The sequence below is a fragment of the Salvia miltiorrhiza genome, chromosome 8, assembly GCF_028751815.1.
Source record: "Salvia miltiorrhiza cultivar Shanhuang (shh) chromosome 8, IMPLAD_Smil_shh, whole genome shotgun sequence".
NCBI lineage: Eukaryota > Viridiplantae > Streptophyta > Magnoliopsida > Lamiales > Lamiaceae > Salvia > Salvia miltiorrhiza.
This window is the reverse complement of record NC_080394.1, coordinates 24,807,910-24,826,310: the sequence shown is the minus strand read 5'-3', so window position 1 is coordinate 24,826,310 and position 18,401 is coordinate 24,807,910. Positions and strand designations below refer to the sequence as shown.

Sequence of the window (18,401 nt, the reverse complement as noted above, 5' to 3'; positions counted from 1 at the left end):
CTTCTCATACAATGGGAAACAAGGCGGCAGAGGCAAAGGGCACGACGTCGCAAAGCTCAGAGGCTCCGCTTCAGTGTGTGGAATTCATGGGCTCGACGCGCACCACCCTCGAAAAAATTATCGAGGAGTATGAGACGAAGAATCTTCTCAAGAGAAAGATCCATGACGACCGTATCATGTTCATGGATACGTCGAATATGACACCCGAGCAACTGGAAATCCATCAAGAACGAGTGGCGGCGATTCTTCAGAGGCATAAAGGGGCAAATTAAGCTAGTTTTAAGTTAATGTAATTTTAAATTATGTCTTTTAATTTAGGTATTTTTAATTTTATGTAATTTTCAGTATTTTAAATTAATGAAATTTTAATATTAACAATTATGTTATTTAAATTTGTCATTAAAAAATTGGTGTCATTTAAATTAAATGAAAAAGGTAAAAATCAAAACTAATGGATATAAGTCAGCATGATGAGTCAAACCAATGCAGGCCTTGACTTATAAGTGATCTCGAAGCATTGATGAATCATTAACTGACTCAACCAATATGAATGCTTTAAGTCTCGTCAAAATTGAGGAATGTGACCAAAGGAAGCAAAATCAAACCTAAAGAAGATAAAGGTCAAACTTAGAGAAAATGCTTAGTAGATTTGAAGGCATATCTAATTCTGAAAGATGAAAAAACATGCAGTTTGAATTATATTATAATTTAAACTAAGTAGTCTTTTTCTTGTAAGGTATTTTTTCTGTTGGGTTTTGTCTTATGTTTAACGGGCTTCAATGTAGGCTTAGTTTGTAATTTATGAATAGGGACATTGTCCTCAATTCAAGGTCTAGGGCCCTCCCAATTTTTGAGTTTTTTTTAATATATATATATATATATATATATATATATATATATATAGGGAGAGGTTCAAATAAGAACCACTAATAAAATAAGAATGGAGAACCATTTTAAGCCATTCGATCATCAAGATCTACGGTGGATGCATCATCTTGGTGGATGGATGCAGGTGCTGGGTTCGAATCCTGAAGGGAGCAAAAAAATTATTTTTTTCGGATGTATTAAATTTAATAGCGGATGCATTAATTTGTATAGCATATGCAATAATTTTATTGGTTCTTATGTTCTCACGATAATTGTGGTTCTCACTATAACCGCACCATATATATATATATATATATATATATATATATATATATATTATTTTATATATCTGTACATATGTATATGTGTATATAAATAAGAAATAAAAGAAAAAATATACCCAACCATTCATATTAATTGCTTGACATTGTACATTAATTTGTTACATTTATGTTATTTTTATTCTATTTTTTTCTTATTTAATTTTTAATGTTGAATTTGAGTCCATTCTAAAGTTAAAAGTAAAAATACTAATTATTAACAATGAAAATTTATTTGTTTAGAAAATGAATTTTTTTTTAAATTGCATAAAAATATTTTTTTATATGCTTTCAATCTACTTGATGTTGAATTAATTGAATTGCAAACAATTATCTATTATGTTAAGTGATTGTTAAAAAAATGCATGAAAATGAAGTGTACGGAATGCTCAAAAAAATTTGCTTCAAGGGCTCCCGCCCCCGAACCCCCGTGTAAATGTCTTCAGACGCCGTAAATCAACAAATTCAACCCTCCCCCCACCTCAAATCCTGGATTTGCCCCTGGACATTGTGATCAAATAAAATAAGCCATTAATTATTCTCTTACCTATGATAGAAAAATTCTATCTTTACATTTATGGTTATCAAATTCAAATTATTTCGGATCCTTATGCTCAATTTTTCTTGTTTTTACAAATTTGTTGTTGAGGATCAAATGACTCAATACATGTATAAATAATTTGAATTTTGATTCTAAGACACGTTAAGCTTATAATGAGTCTGTTGGAATAGTTCAGCTCAACTATCAGAAAGGTAAGCTAGCAGATAATCCAAGTAAGCTTGTCTAACAGGGCGATCAATTAGCAATCTTACTGACTACTCAAGAGATGGTTAGTTAGAGTAATAACTTATATGTGCGGAATGTGATGGTTAAACTACTCGCTTCGTAAATTCTTTAAGTCGATTTTTCAACTAAGTTAAGATTTAGTTTGATCAGTAGCTTGAGTCTGTTGATTTTAAGTATGCTGAAAATATGATTTTCAGCTGATACTGAGTTTTGTTGTGTTGATGGTCGGTGTGCAGATAAATGACTGTTTAAGTATAGTTGAATATAAATGTAGAGTGTTAAGCACTCAACGGTTTAACGTGGTTCGGAGAAACTCTTCTACGTTCGCGCACTTGTGTTACATGCGAATTCGCTTATTTTAGATTCCTAGTTTAGAGTTGTAAGTCAATTGATCAGTTAGTTTCCTTAAACTGATCCACATGTTACGCGATTGTGACTATTAATACAATTTTCTCGGTTGCTTCCGAATACAACTTAAGTTTTCAGACTACTAACTCGTAGCTTACTTGCTGATAACCTTCTAACAATTAACACCTATTTTTTACAATGGGTGAGTGTTTGAAGGAGGTTTTCCAACTTGTGAATACACTGTTACAATGAAGAACAATAGGGTTTTCAGTGTGTTCGAATCTAGGCTTGAAATTAACAAAGTAAATCGCCTATACACTAAGGGAATGTTTGTAGGAAATCTTTGGAAGATTAGATCTTGAAATCCTAGAAGATATCACTTAACAATCGTTAAATTCTCTTCTTTATAAATATGCTTAGTTCTTGAGAATAAGACGAAGAGCTTGGTTGCTTTGTGAATTCAAATGCATAGTGTTTCTGGTAGTTTCTTTGTTGGATGTAGCGGGGTATTTATACACTATGGATGGAAGAGTTCCGTTGGAGAGAAGATGTTGAAATCACCGATTGCGTATACGTTGAAATTTTCCTGTTTGATCCAAAGGATAGCATTGTCAGAACTCTGTAGATCCGTATGAGGTAAGTCCTGACATCTTACGAAATCCTCGTACTTTTTTTGTCTTTTCTCCATATTTGACGATTTTTTTTTATTAAATATCATATCTTCTGCATTAAATGTCCATATGATGTAGCTCGTAGATTAACTTCACTTTAAATATTGTTGACTTAGGACTGACGTGGCGTGGGATCAAATAGGATTCCATCAGTGTACTTCTCTGTTCAGTATATATCAGCCGATCTTTGTTCAGTTGATGTTTAGTTCAACGAATCATCTACTTCTAGAGTTAGAACTTTATGAACCATCATAGTATACATCCGTTAATCCTTTAGTTGAAATATGTAAACATAAAAAGAATACTCCCTAATAGTTGAGTTGTACTCCCTCCGTCCACCAAAAACATGCCACTTTACATCCGGCACGGGTTTTAATAAAATGTGAGTGAAGTTGGTAGTGGAGTAAGGGTCCCACTTTAAATGTGAGTGGAATGGTGTGGACCCTACTACTAAAAATGGATGTGGCATATTTTTTGTGGACGGACGAAAAAGAAAATTGTGGCATATTTTTGGTGGACGGAGGGAGTAGTATAGATTTTCAAGAGGTTATTTCCTAGCAAATTCACGAATTTGAGAGATTTTTTAAAATTACACACGTTCATATTTTTTTTCAACGAGAATATTTAATTTTTCAATTTTTTATTATTTTGCTCACAATTTTAAATTTCCCTCAAATCGAAGCTAAGTTGGCAGTTAGAATTTCCAATATGGCCAAATCGGCGATGAAAGACGACACAATATTTAAACACATTGAAGCGGCGCCGTTTATAACCAAATATGAGTTTCATATCAATAAGTCATTCGATTAAGATGAATTCATGACGAGTTTAAGAAAATGATTTACAACGAGATTGAAGATAGATTTCAAGAGCCTCATCGAAAAATGTTTTATATCGCGACGACATAATTTTTGGGGGGTGACACATTTTTTAAGATCGTCGTTGAGCTCGTCGATGACACCTGAAGTAGCTTCTTGAATTTCAAATTCATATTTAATTATAGACGATGATATTTTTGTGCATTCCAATATTGTGTTATTTTGAAGAAAGATGGATGAATATGATTTTGGAGCAGTTGCAAATCATTAAATAAGACAACCCTGAGATAGTTAGATGTTTTCAAGTGGTTTGGAAAATAAATATCATAATTCTTGTTATGTCAAGGTTGTATCTTGTAGTATATTAAAAAGAGAATCTCTAATTTGACACAATTTATAAATTAAAGAGAAATCAATATCATAATCTATGTGAAATTTAAAATTAATACATGAAAATTAAAGTAATCATCCATTAGCCCCTCGATTAACCACCACTAATCTTTAAATTTTAAATTTCTTGGTTTTTTTCTCATTTTGTAAATAGAGCATATTTTTTCTACTTTTTTCATTTAATTGTTTTTGAAATGAAATATTTAATATACTTATTAAAATAAAATATTTACTATATAGTATAATTTTTATTTTAACTATTTGAGTGAAATCTATTATAGTTGAATATTAAAACACAAATTCTACATTTTGTAGGGTCAAGATTATGTAAACCGTGACATAATGAAATTTACGGCAATAAATTTGCATGTATTTGTGTTTGTACATATAGGAAATTTGCAACAAAATTGAATTTTACATTTCTCCTCCCCAGCACGCCCACAAATTCACAGAAACAGAACAAGAGTATGGTCTGTTCCCTGCAAGATTAGCACTCCGATAAATACAGATTAGCACTCCAGTAAATACCATCCCTGTCTGAGGCCAAGCTTGGAGTTGGGCATATAGTCAATGGCATAGCTGCCAGACTGGTTCGTGGTCCTCTGCAATCGACTGCTACATTCTTGAGCAGTCTTTAGCAAAGCCAACATATGTGGTTTCTTCACAACCTGAGATCCAGGAAAATACCTTTCCCGGGTGGGTTTATCGTTGCTATGCTTCCATGCAACTATGCAACGTTTCACCAGCAGCCTGTCGAAGTTCCTTAGCAAGCCTCACACAATCAACCATAGAGCAGTTTGTCTTGATTGCGTTGGAGGCAATATGTGACCTACAGGCGGCATAACCTTCCTATAGAAAGTTAATTGATTACAGTTACAAAATAATCTTGTTCTATTTAAAAATTTATCTCATATTTGAATTTCAATGATATTGCTTCTGGAGGAACAGGAACTGCATGTAGGGAGTCTAGTACCTTGTGCAAGGCATTCAAAAAAGTGTCCAAACGAGAGGAGTTCATCTTTGCTCGTCTTGATACCTGTTGCAGTTACAGTCAACAGAATACTGTCTAAGAGACATATAAGTCACATAACGCATACTCTAGAGAGGCAAAAGTCCACAATTAGTTAGAAATTTCATGTATACCTCATCTAGTTTGATGTACCCAAATGGCAATAAGGGGTCACTTTCATCAATCATGATCTTTAGCAGAGTTTCCATAGGTTTTCCTGTTCCATTGCCTATCCAGCCCCACTCTTCAGCCAAGTTTAGCATTTCAGTAAGAAAAGAAGACTTGTGAAGAGGTCCAGTCCAAAGGGGCCCTGAAACAACAAGCGAACCAGGAACCTGAAAAGACCAAAGGGATTTTAATATTTTCTACCAAACAAGAAGTAAATTCTATATATAGAGCAATTCAGGGTTTGCAAACGTCTCAGCAGAAGAGACGCCATAGATATACTAGTACTACAAGACCAAACTAGAGGAAGTTTATAACTGCATACATCATGGCAAGTGCATCTCATTTGACCGAGTTTATCCCATGAGATTGACTGGGAATTTCCACATTGAATACAGTAGCTGATGAAACCATAATGCCTGCAAAAATAGCTCAAGGTAACATATCATATTCAAGCAAAAATAACTAACCACTAAACAAGATCTACAAAACTCAAGACCTCTTAAAGGGAAACTTGCCACGCCTAAGTTGGAGCATTGCTCGAAACACGGGGCCATGGTATGAGTAGCAGGAGAAAAGTGGCACCACGTGATAACCCAACACAGAAGCTTCACGCAGAGCACCACCTATAAGCATTCTTAATCCAATCTCATTTGAATATGGCATTGGCTTCACGTAAGCTCCGTATGCAGCCAAGGTACTACAGGACAAATAATTATATCTATAAGTCGAGATCTCATGATCCAGCTGATATACAATGGCACTTGAAAGTAAAATCAAATCAATAACCCGAAATGATTTTCCTTATCCCAGTAGAAACTGATTCATTGTTGGGAGAGCCGAGAGCCAATCATGATCTTCCTTGAATTCTTTCTATTTCCATACACTTCATTTTATTGCATTTTCAAAGGTGGAAAAAACTCAACCCCTCTCTATAAATAATAAACTTTTATCATAACAAACAGAACACCAACAAGAGGAGACAAAAATTATCACTAATCGAATTCAATCTCAAACTTTAAAGCAATAAGAGAAAAAACAACATTATATCGACTATTCAACCCATAAATAGACCGATAAAGTTCCTTAACAATTACATTTAACCTTATCTCTTTGATCAACCATCAATTACACAACCTATACAACTTCACCTACCAAATTCAAAACCACTCAACCAAGTAACAAACTCTTCGATTAACAATATCAAGAGACAATCAAAACACTAACATAATCGGCCCAACTTACTGCTGAGGACGGTGCCCACCAGACGAGTAGCCATCCGTACAAGTGAGATACAAAAGCCCATCCAACTTGGCAGAACACATGGCAGACCTCAAGAAAGTGGAGTCGCTTCCAAAAGAATCCACATCAATCAAGTCAAAATAATCCCTTTCCAAATAACGCTCCGTCAGAAGCCGATTTGCGTCAAGATGTTTAACCTCCCACCTCTCCTTTTCGACACCGGCCCTCTCCAAATTGACCGAAATAAGCTCGCCGCAGTCCGGATTGGCATCGTTCGCCAGCACGAAGTCGGCGCCGGCTTCCGCCAGGTAGCGCAGAGAGCGGATTCCACAACCGCACATTGCGTCGAGCACCCGGAGGGCATTGTAGTTTTTCTTGTAAACGGCAGCGGCAAGCACGCCGAGGTCGCGGCCAGTGGCGCTCTCGTGGCGGAAGAAGGTGTCACCGGTGTCGAATGAGTGGCCCCTCTCGGTTTGGGTTTGGGATTTGCAGCATTGGATTTTGGTGGGGTTTAGGGATTTGAAACTGAGTGGGGCTTTAGGCGGAAGAGACAACATGGCGGGATAATTGAGAGAAATTGGGCTTTTGGCCATCGTTTTATACAATTCTTTTCACAAGTTTTTTTCTTTTTCCTCCAAATAAACAATTTTATTTTACAAAGGTTTTGAATAAAATACTCCCTCCGTCCCAATGCTTATTTCTATTTTAAGACATAACTAGTCTTTAATTAAAATTCAATAAATTATTTAATTTAGAGTGGATTTTGAAAATAGTCACTTTGGAATAGTAAATTTAAAATATATCCACTAAGATAAAAAATTTAAAAATTAGCCACAACCAATGAAGCAGTGCAAAAACTTCAACAATCTCATGCAGAACACAAGGTGCAGATGGAAGGGTTGACTCGTCAGATATCTCAACTCGCAACGACCGTGAATCAACTCAAAGGCAATCAAGGTGCTTTACCATCACAAGTTCAATTGAATCCGAGGGAAAACATTAGTATGATTACTTTGAGGAGTGACAAGGAGTTGAGTGAGCCCACAACCCAGAATTCAAAGGGGTGTTCGAGCAAGGCTTCTGGAGCTGAATCCGAACTACAAAAATCTGAAAACTTTGGAGGTCCAACCGATTCTGCTGCCCAGAATACAGATACGTCCGATTTGACCAAACAGAACGGTAATCCGATAGCTATGCAGAAAGGAAAAGAAGCAGAACACAAATTGGTTGAGGGTGAGCAGTCTAAGGTTCATATACCTTCGAGTATACATGATCCCAAGATCGAAATACCTGTTCTCTTTCCTAGGAGGTTAGCAAAGAAGAAGACGGATGAGGAGCTCATCGATTTTATGAAGATATTTGGGAAGTTGGAGATCAATCTTCCATTCTTCCAAGCACTCTAATCCCTCAACTGAGCAAGTTTCTGAAGGACTTCATTGCTGGTAAGTCTAAGAAATCTGGAAAAATTGTGATGGGCGAGAACGTGTCAGCAGTGATACAAAAACAGTTACCGCCCAAATGCAAGGATCTAGGTATGTTTTCTCTGCCATGCTACATCGGTGATACTAAGATTGAGCATGCTATGTGTGATCTAGGAGCTTCTATTAATGTCATGTTGTTAGCTGTTTATAATAGTTTAAATGGTGTGAAGTTGATAGATACTAGAGTGGTAATTCAGTTAGCCGATGGATCATGTGCGCACCCTGAAGGCTTGGAGAATGTCCTTGTGAAAGTGAATAATTTTGTTTATCCTGCTGATTTTTATGTGGTAAAGATGAGTGGTATGCAATCGAAAGAGTCAGCTGGTGTTTTGTTAGGTCGTCCTTTCTTACGGACCACTAGGTCAGTCATTAATGTTTATAGTGGTACCATATGTTTAGATTATCATGGAGAGAAGTTCACTTTCAACATTGATGATACCATAAAAAATCCTTCTGCTATTAAAACTGCTTGTACCACCAATGTTACTGACCCTTTGGTCCAAGAACATCCTGAGACTAAATCTGTGCAAGACAAGTTGGAATCGACCTTGACTAAAAGGGCAATGAAGAAGTCAAAGAATCTATCAAGTCTCTTCATGCCCACCCGAAATTGGCAGATTCTAGAAATACATTTTGTTTGCCCAAACGTGACAAATTTCTTCATGCTGACGCGAAATTCGCAAGTTCTGGCAATGCGGTCTGTTTGCCCAGACGGAAGCCATGCGACAGAACTCTGCATTTTGATGTGGAACCACCCGACTTAAACGATAAGTGTGAGGAGGAGCTCCGTCTGAAAGTTTATAATACCAACATGGGGTATGCAGATCTAATAGCGATAGCATATCACAAGCATCGATTTTGAAGAACATTTGAAGTTGGTGAAAAGGTCTGATTTATGCTTGGAAGGCAGTGGATAGGTCCTTTTAAATACAATCTGTTTGCCTAGACGGGGCAGTGGAGATTAAGAGTTTGGCTACGAAAAAGACGTTTGTAGTCAACTATAACAAGTTGGAGCCGTATTGCGATGCATCTCACATGATGACAGTGGAAGAAATTCCATTATCACCTCAGACGTGATTCTGTTTGCATCATAAAGTCTAGCCAAAGACTTAAAACAAAGGCGCTATTGGGAGGCAACCCAAATTTCTTTTCTTATGTTTTGTTTGCTTAGAATTTTCTTTGATTTTGCTTTTGTTCTTGATTTTTAGTTGTCGCTGCCGCCGCCCCCTATTTTTGTTTGCCTCCATACCACATCCACAAGCTGCCACCACCAAAGCCCAGGAAAATAACGTGATTGAAAATCCAGGTGACATCTTTCCCTTCTTTGAGTTTTTAGTTTATTTGTTTTCTTGTGTGTGTCTTTGTGTTGTTTTGTTCTCCTTGTTTAAACTTTGCTTGAGGGCAAGCAAAGCTTAAGTGTGAGAAGGTTGTGTCTTTGTGTCAGTTTGTTGAGTCTTGTTTTGTGTCTTGTTGAGCCAAGTATTGCTGGATTTGTTGATGTTTATGGACGTTCCTTGCCTAGTTGAGTCTTGTTACTAACTTGGTGAATCTATATGCTATCAAGTGGTGAAATGTGATCTAAAATTTGGAGAATTATTGAATGAAATTTGAGATGACGAAATAGGGCAATAATTGAATTTCTTTAATCCTCTCTAAATGAGATTTGAGCTTACAAATAGTAGAGCACTCTATACATAAATTTTTTCTGAGAGGATTATTCACAAGGTTGCGATATCATGTGTGTCATGATAATAAATGATAGAAGGCACTAGGGTAGGGTGAACCAATTTTGGCCTACGTTTCATTGCCTGACCCGTACATTAACCCCTAGTGAGCCATTTTGAAACCTTGACCATGTTTTGTTCATACAAGTCACTAAATATTTAGCAAAGGCCTGTTTTGACCCTCTTTTGGTCCTATTGTGCATGCTTAAATTCAAAAATTCATCCTATCTTATTTCTAGAGGAAAGATATCAGTATACATTCTGTTTGCCCAGATGGGTGTGTGCCACTTTTTTTGTTCTGAATAGCTGAAATACGATCTGTTTGACCAAACGGAGGCAGAAGTTGTAACTGATGGTTCGTGATGATTATTATTGGGGTGTACTCTGATGTGTGCCTTAAGTTTGTTCAAAAATTGAGAAAGAAAGGTGATGGAAAAAAAAGTAAAAAAATGAAAGGAAAAAAAAAAAGAAAAAAGATTGCACTTAAGTTGAGTTGAGAATATACAGTCTGTTATATGATGTTCTTTTGTTCACCCAAGGTTGAGTCAGTTGGTTTTCCTCAGATGCTTATTGTTTATAGATGATGATTCGGTTTGAACATGCATGATACTTTGTTCTTATTTCTGAAGCCTAGGTACCCCGTTTAGATCATTCCAAATCTATTAATGGTTCCTAGCCCTATTACGCCAAATGAGAAAAGACCTTCTTGAGTTACAAAGTGACCACTATATATCGCGACTGCGTGAATCATGTCTATGTGTGGCTGTCCGGAATTAGTGTAGGGAGTGAATGAGCGAAAACCATGATATATATTTGATTTTTGCCCGATTTTGATCAAGTTGATGATAATGATCCATTTGTTATGATTTCAAATTGCTATTTGATAGTTGAGAATTACCTCGTGAGTTGCATGATTTTACTTTGGCAGGGAAAGTTTGTTTTACTTGGCTGTTTTGTGTGTCGTGTTTGTCGTGTCCGTTTTCTTTTGTTTTCTTTCTTTTTGTTGAGTCTTTCGTGTCGAGTCTTGAGGGGATTAAGATGTGTGAACAATAATGATTGAGAATTGAATTTAGTCTTCACTTCATACTTGAGGGCAAGCATATATGATTCAAGTGTGAGGATGTTTGATGTGTGTATTTTAGTTGTTCATATTTTTTGGATTATTTTGTACTTTAATTGAATTTAATATACACACTTAGGTGATTTTTGGTGCAGGAATTGAAGAATTCGATGCCGACCGAGTTGAGTGAAAGAAATAAGAAAATAAGAGAATTTTAGTGCATTCTTATTCGCGAGCCGGAAATATGCAAGAACTGGTCTAATTGTTGGGCTATGATTTAAATGTTCTTTTATTATTCTTGGCCCATTAAATTAGTTAGGTAAAAGTTTCATTAGGCTGCTGAAATAGAAATTTTATTAAAAGAAAAAAGAGAGCACCGACGCTAACAAAGGATCGGAACACAAAAAAACCCGACTAAAAGCAAACAAAAACTGCGTAAAGAACCCCCCACAAAGCACCGCGGGAAGACGAAAACAAAGGAAACGAAAGCTAAGAAGAAAAATTTAAAAAAACATCCTCGTCCCCAACATCATCATCATCCAACATATTGTCATACCCCGACTTTTAACCCCTGATTAAGGGCTTAATTATTAATAATTAGGGTTCGGCATCCATTAATAATAAAACTGGTTTGATTTATCTGATGTGACTTAATCGTTATATATGTGATTTTCGTTACTTGTGACCTTATGAGCAAGTTATTATGATTTTTATTTGAGGATATTAGCACTTGGAATTTTAATTAAGTTTCTAAAGCAAGTGCAGTTTATTTTTACCGAGAAATCAAAGAATGCCGGTTTATGAAAATATTTCCAAGCATATATTTTGTTTTAAAATTATTTTCCTATGAGAGGAATATTATAATTGAGTGAGTGCACTAATATTAGTGCTATAATTATTTTATTTGGTCACATGAATAATTATGCTATGGTATTTTATTAATGAGTAACATTTCCGTGATTATTGTTATTATTCATTTACTACACTCTCTCACATTATTATTTTAATCCCTTAAGCATGTGCCTAATTGCTAAATTGCCAAGTGGATTAAGGGTGTAGAGATTAGGGGATCAAGGCATTAAATGCCAAATCTCTTCTAAGATTTGCAAATATTCTAAGTATCAAAACAAATCTTCTCAAAGATCATCCATATCAAAATCAATCTTGGAAAATCTCTCTCACTCTCTCACTTCCCCATTTTCGTCCATCTCCTTTCTCCCTCATCTCTCTCTTTCCTCCATAACCACCATTGATGAAGACCACAAAAGCTTCATAGATTCATACCAAGAGCTCAAATCCACCACTAAATCTAGCCTAAACACCTTCTATCTCCTAGAATTCAAGAGATCCATGGAAGTTTAGTCTTGGAGTTAGAAAGAGAAAGTTTGGTTCTTGGTGTGAGCTTGGGTAAGTGACCATGTATTCCATAAATCTTGCTTGAATGATGTTGTATGTGAGTATTCTTGAAAGATTGAAGCAAGAAAATCACCCCTCCCTTGTTCTTAAAATTTTCGAAAAAAAAATGGGTCTTTTCCCTTCAAAAATTTTCTTTTTCTTTCTTTGATTTGGGGTGAAAAATGAGATCTATGTGGTGTTTGTTGATAATTGATGTGTGTTGTGAAAGTATATGCTTTGAGATGTGAAAGTCGATTGAGTTTAGTTTACCCAAAAATTGGGAAATTGTGAGTTGATGATTTTGATATGAATTAGTTTAATAAAATTAGGGATATGTGTATTTATGCCCTAAATTGTTAATTGATGGTTTATATGTGAGTTTAAAAGGTTAAAATTTGTAGATCAATGATTGGATCAAAGTGTCATGTGTGTTTATAAAATTTCAAAGAGTTTAGTTTAATAAAAATTAGGACTTTTTGCCTATGTGTTATTTAAGTGATTTTGGTTTAGGATATATGTAATTGAGAACCTATTGAGTTGATATCCATGAGTTTTTAAAAGGATTAGAAAGGATTTTGAATTTTCAAAGAGTTTAGTTTGCTAAATTTGGGAAGTTTTGGATTTGAGGTTGATTGATGAATTGATGGATGATATATGCTATTGAGAGTGTTTATATGAGATTTGATGGATTGGATTGATGGTTGAAATTGATTAGTAATTTTTGATATGAGTTAGTTTGATGTAATTTGGGTAAAATTGATTCTATGGTTTAATTTACTAATTGATTGCTTATTTATGCTATTAAGTGTGCCAATTTGATTAATCTAAGGTTGGATTAATGATTTATGTATGTTTGTAGATTTTCGAAAAGTTTAGTTTGTTAAAAATTGGGACTTTGTGATCTATGTGTTAATTGATTAAATTGGCTAAGTTTAATTGTTATTAAGCATGATAGAAATTATAATTAGGGATCAATTTGGTTAATTGTCAAGAATGCCTAAAATTGGTTAAGTTTAGTTTGCTAATAATTGGGAACTTTTGATTAATGAGATAAATACTTGAATTGATGATGTTTATATGTTAGTTAGACTACTAGCAAGGAGAAAGCATGATTAATTTGGTTAATGATGTTGATTTGTGAAAATTTCTCGAGTTTAGTTTGCGTGCATACATGAGATCTTGTATATAAGATGAGTTATGAGTCGAGCATGTTTATATATGGCTATTTGATGATAAATTGAGCTTGTATGTGCGATATGAGAAGAAACGGACCAACTCCTAATGACTTATGTGTTGGCCGAATGTAAGGAGAAAAAGGGGAAGTCGATGTTTGAATTTTCTTGAGTTATATGATCATGTATTTATGTTATTGTGATTTATATGAGCTTAATTTGAATTTTTGAGAATTTTTCATCGAAGAAGTCCGGAATTTAGGTATATTTGCTTTATGCTCAAGTTTGGAGTTAATTTGAGAACCTTTTTAAAGGCTACTGACCTACTGTTTTCGACGCGATTTTGATATCCAAAATCCATGAAAATTTTATGGTAAGTATATTTGAGAGTTTTGAGCATACCGGTAAAATTTCAAGCCATTCCAACTTCGTTTGATATTTCTTTAAAATGCAAAACCTAAACTGCACATTACTACCGAGAATTTCAGAGAACAGGGGAAAGAGTCTTTCATTTCAGTAGCTTCCTGTGTGATATAGATTTCAAAATTTTTATGATATTAACCTTATTGTGTTAGCTAGATATCCACCAAATTTGAGCCCAATTTGACAACGTTTACTATTTTTCAAAAATCCAAGTTTTCGATTGCTCAAAACTGCCGAATATGGTAGATCGTGGTAAAAACGTCATATCTCTCAAACCACTTGGAGTTTTCGACTCTACTTTTTTTATATGAAACTAGACTTGAATATCTTTCTTTCAGTATGAGTCTCGAGTCCAGGAGATGTCGGAGTCAGAACAGATTAAAATTTGAAGTTGAATCAATGTAAAAACAGAGCATGTTTTAATGATGTTTGATTGTGATTCTTATGTGCCTTATGTGATTGTGTTGTCTATGTGTTTGAATGAGATTAGACGAGCCTTATATGAGAGATAAATCGAGACTTAGAACCATGATTTTCTTGAAACCTATCCTTGAACTTAAGGATTTGAGATGAGTGGAGAGTTTATATAGAGTTGAGTAAGGAGATAGCTAGAATATGAGATAGAGCATGAGTTAAGGCTTTATGAGTATGGATTTTAAAAGGATTAAAATGTTTTAAATCAATTCCATTTTAATGGAGTTTAAAACGCTTATTTAAGTCATTTATAAATGAATAATGGAATTTCGTATTTATTTACATGGAAATGAAATGTATAGAATGTTATAAGATGGTGCATGATTATTATTTCTTATGTGAACATGTGAATTTCTAAATGATATTAAGTTTAAGGATGTTGAATTCTTTTATTTTGTTTGTTATGTGGTTACGTGATATTAGGTGGTTAGTCGATGTTATGTTGGTTTTTGATTGTTTTAATCGAAATGAATTATGGATGCTAGAACCCTAAAACACTAAAAGATACCCTAGGCACGTAGAATTAGACTTTGTCTTATGACAATTTCTTCACGAACTTATCGACTCTACATCAATGAAGGTCCGAGCGACAGGAAGTGAAGCCGAAGAAGAAGCAACTCCACGCTAGCTTAAGAACGTTTGAGGTGGGCATTACTTTTACTATACGTATATAGAGATCCCCTGCGTGACGTAGGCCTCGTATACGAATATATGCATGATATGATTTAACTGTTTATTTCAGTTTTATGAAATGTTCAAATGATAAATGCCTACTATGAAAATGGAATGTTTACGAAATGAAATGTTTATGAAATGAGATGAAAAGTTTATGAAATGATTGACTGCCAAAAACGTTTATGTTTTTATATGTATCCTATCTGTGTTGGTTCGCCAACTTTAAAGGAAATCCAATTGGGATCCTATGCTAGACAAAGGTCGCTAGCTAGGGTTAACGTGTACACTCATGGAGACCGCGAGTCGCTTGCGACCGGTCTTGGCGTCCGTGGTAAGGAGGCCTCCTTCCCGGCGCGTGACAGAAAGGAACAGATATGGATCATATGAAGGAAAATGATCGGCCGATCGACTTTATGAAAATGAAAGAAATGTTTTAGTAAGCGCAGGACTTTCAAGAAAACCCCTGTGTGTTACTGTTATGGCAGTTCAATTTATATATGTATGCATGTTTGTTTTTCGGCATATGTCCACTGAGTATTTTTATACTCAGCCCTGCATGTATTTCTAAATGTGCAGGTTGAGCAGCTGATGGAATGGAATGGTGTTGAGTGGGTGTTCCTTTGATCATTTCAAGAAATGTAACCTTGAGTATACATCTTCATATGTATATCTCACACGTTTTCCGCTGCAAAACACTTTGATTAGGATAACTCTATGTTATGAAGTTGTGACACGTGATATTGGGTAACCCACCTTAATCAGTTCTCCTTTATGTGTATGTGTTATAAGTATCCAAATGATCATATATGATTGACTCATCCAAAAACACCTAACGGATGGACTCGAATTTATACGAGGTCGTCCTAGGGTGGTAAGGTGACTCAAGTCGTCTCACAAGGAAGACTTAGCAGGGCTCTAACCGTATTGCTCACAAGAAACTTAAAAGAAATCTAAACACTCTAATCAGGTAATTGGGTCTGGCACTCTCTCCGATTAACTAGCGCGTAATTAAATAAGCTTGTAATTATCTAATGCAGAATCAACAGAAAGCATATAAATCTATCTAGGCGGAATGAGAAGGAAGCAGATTAAGAACGCGGGAAACTAAGAAACCTAGGGTTTTAACTAGCAATCTAGAAAGCATTAGATAAATCAATCAATCAAAAACAACGATTATCTAGGCGAGATTAAAGAACAACGATTCATCAATTGAACATGGAACAACGATTATCTAAGCAATGCAATAACGAGAAAGCTTGTAAAGATTAACTAATCAAAATGAAAAACTTACAATCGATCCAATGAAATTAACGATCTAGCGGAATCCACAAGTATCTAGAATGTTTCTATCTATCTAAACTATGGGAAAAAGCATAAAATCGCAGGTGGAGGCTGCTGGAGTCGGAAGTGTGAAATAAAACCCTCAAAATCGGATTTTATAGCAATTTCCGTAACTGCCAGATCTGCACAGGGGCGGCGGCCGCCGTGAGACGGCGGCGCCGTGGACGGCGGCCGCCGTGGGACGGCGCCGCCGTGATGCCCCTTCGCGGTTTCTTCCAAAAAATGTACGGCCCGCGCCGTGGGGCCGCGGCCGGCGTCTGGACGGCGGCCGCCGTGAGACGGCGGCGCCGTGGACGGCGTCCGCCGTGACACGGCGGCGCCGTGGTCCGTCTTCGCAGATTGCTCCCAAGGTTGCACGGCCTGCGCCGTGGGGCCGCGGCCGCCGTCTCCACGGCGGCCGCCGCCTGGCGGCGGCGGCCGTGAGCCTGACTCCAAAACATGCTCGAAACAATACCAAAACGCTCGGCAATTCGCGAATCCTGCACGCGACAATAGTACATCCAAAAAGATCATCAAGCACGTGAAATATAGAGCAAAAAGGTACGAAACGAGCTCGAATGCACAGCAGGAAAACTCATAAAATCATCACGAATTAGGGCTAAACAACCCCCCCACACTTAAATCCTTGCTTGTCCTCAAGCAACAATCACAACATTGACAGAAAATCCACAAGCGATTCTCCTCACCAAGCAAACACAAACCAATCCAAGTCCTTCAAGAAATCAATGTCCCCAATCAGATGTTCAAAGTTAAGGTTTAAAAATGCAACAACAAGGTGATACAACTCAATCCGATCAGACCCAATTCTCCGCTAGGGGTGAATTTCCTAATGCAATTTCCTTTACAATCATAACTCATTCCTTTTTCACATTCGTTCATTTTTCACATTTCACATTTCACTTCTCTTTTTTTTTTTTTTTTTTTTTTTTTTGGGGTCAAGTTATTTTCGCTCTTAATAGATGGGCCATAATTCACGAGATTGAACTTTTGGAGGTGATCCAAAATATTCTCGTGTGGTTTCCCATGCTCATAATGAAGCCATTAGAGGAGCAGAGACCCAGATCTATCAAAAACTCAACAACCAACCAAACAATAAAACACAGAGAATGATATTAGGAATTTGCACTGAAAACACTCCCCCTAGCTTCTACCGGACAAATCACGTCAAAAGTTGCTCATCAGGGTGTTGCACCAAAACCTTAAACTAATTACACCATGTTGGGAACAAATCAATCATGACAAACAAGGACAACAAACAACACAAACACAATCCAGAATCGCCAATGAATCACTATCAACATGCGATGCACTTAAAAACAAGCAAGAAGACAAGATAAGGGGACCATTCGCCCCAACACAAGAAAGCCCAGGAATACAACAAGGAAACACCCACAGGATTTACAAAAACCAACAAACACCCCCCCCCACTTAAAATCTGGCACTGTCCTCAGTGCAAACAAAAAGAGAGGTGAAAGAGGAAACTTCCCTAAATACCGATCCAGTAGTGAGTCTGTAGTGTCCCACGATGTCTGCCTCTCTCTTATCCAAAGAACAAGCAGTCTCCAACGCAACAACCTGCACCAAACAGCAGAAGCAACAAAACACAACACAAACAAAACGAAAGAAAAACGAAACAAGAAAAAGCAAGAAAACATGGGTTGCCTCCCATGCAGCGCTAGTTTTTAAGTCGCCAGCCCGACTAAGAGAACCCCTTAACCAAAATCCGATTGAAGATCCAGCTGCCTTAGCGCCCTTGTAAACACATCTTCTTGAATTGCAGCTGCGGGTCCTCCAAATGAGTCCTCCATGCTCGTATCCTGGGATGACCCTCTATCCACACATCCCACGAGATTGAATGACCCAACCTCATCAAGCTTCTCTTCTAGGAGCAAGGCACACAGAAAACCTTGCTCAAAATCACCTTCCTCGTGCAGCTTATCCAGAGATTCTTGCTCAATGTCAGCTTCATCCTGCAAGGTAGCAAGAAATTCCTCCACAATCTCGTCCTCCTCCTGAAACTTATTAAGGAATTCCTGCAC

The 18,401-nt window shown here is 36.5% G+C and overlaps 2 protein-coding genes and 1 long non-coding RNA gene across 5 annotated transcripts; 2 read left to right on the top strand and 1 right to left on the bottom strand.

Moving 5' to 3' along the window:
- Positions 1-4,541: 4,541 nt before the first annotated feature.
- Positions 4,542-7,181, bottom strand: LOC130997193 (uncharacterized). Of its 3 annotated transcripts, none has more exons than XM_057922445.1 (6): positions 6,621-7,181; positions 5,875-6,075; positions 5,701-5,794; positions 5,345-5,545; positions 5,175-5,237; positions 4,542-5,050 (listed from the first exon to the last, which is right to left on the bottom strand). In XM_057922445.1, exons 1-6 carry the CDS (start codon positions 7,172-7,174, stop codon positions 4,913-4,915), a joined length of 1,251 nt encoding a protein of 416 aa, XP_057778428.1. In that variant the 5' UTR covers positions 7,175-7,181; the 3' UTR covers positions 4,542-4,912. The 3 variants fall into 3 exon arrangements, with proteins under 3 accessions (XP_057778428.1, XP_057778429.1, XP_057778430.1); XM_057922446.1 differs by having other exon boundaries at positions 4,542-5,046; positions 6,621-7,177; XM_057922447.1 differs by lacking the exon at positions 4,542-5,050 and having other exon boundaries at positions 5,175-5,267; positions 6,621-7,177.
- Positions 7,182-7,507: 326 nt separating this feature from the next.
- On the top strand, positions 7,508-8,862 carry LOC130998230 (uncharacterized). The gene is made up of 3 exons (XM_057923661.1): positions 7,508-7,926; positions 8,013-8,149; positions 8,240-8,862. The coding sequence occupies exons 1-3, from the start codon at positions 7,508-7,510 to the stop codon at positions 8,860-8,862; spliced, it is 1,179 nt and encodes a 392-aa protein (XP_057779644.1).
- A 5,640-nt stretch (positions 8,863-14,502) lies between these two features.
- On the top strand, positions 14,503-15,826 carry LOC130997192 (uncharacterized). Its single transcript, XR_009093005.1, has 2 exons — positions 14,503-14,990; positions 15,598-15,826. It is a non-coding gene; the product is annotated as an uncharacterized LOC130997192 (long non-coding RNA).
- Positions 15,827-18,401: the final 2,575 nt, after the last annotated feature.

Bases quoted from the DNA above. Each gene is read 5' to 3' on its own strand.
- LOC130997193 (XM_057922445.1), bottom strand. From the start codon at position 7,174: ATGTTGTCTCTTCCGCCTAAAGCCCCACTCAGTTTCAAATCCCTAAAC. The intron at 5,795-5,874 runs GTCTTGAGTTTT...CTATTTTTGCAG, and splicing joins GGCAAGTTTCCCTTTAAGAG to GCATTATGGTTTCATCAGCT. The intron at 5,238-5,344 runs GTATACATGAAA...TAACTGCAACAG, and splicing joins GGTACATCAAACTAGATGAG to GTATCAAGACGAGCAAAGAT.
- LOC130998230 (XM_057923661.1), top strand. From the start codon at position 7,508: ATGGAAGGGTTGACTCGTCAGATATCTCAACTCGCAACGACCGTGAAT. The intron at 7,927-8,012 runs GTTAGCAAAGAA...CATTCTTCCAAG, and splicing joins CCTGTTCTCTTTCCTAGGAG to CACTCTAATCCCTCAACTGA. The intron at 8,150-8,239 runs GTATGTTTTCTC...TCATGTTGTTAG, and splicing joins GCCCAAATGCAAGGATCTAG to CTGTTTATAATAGTTTAAAT.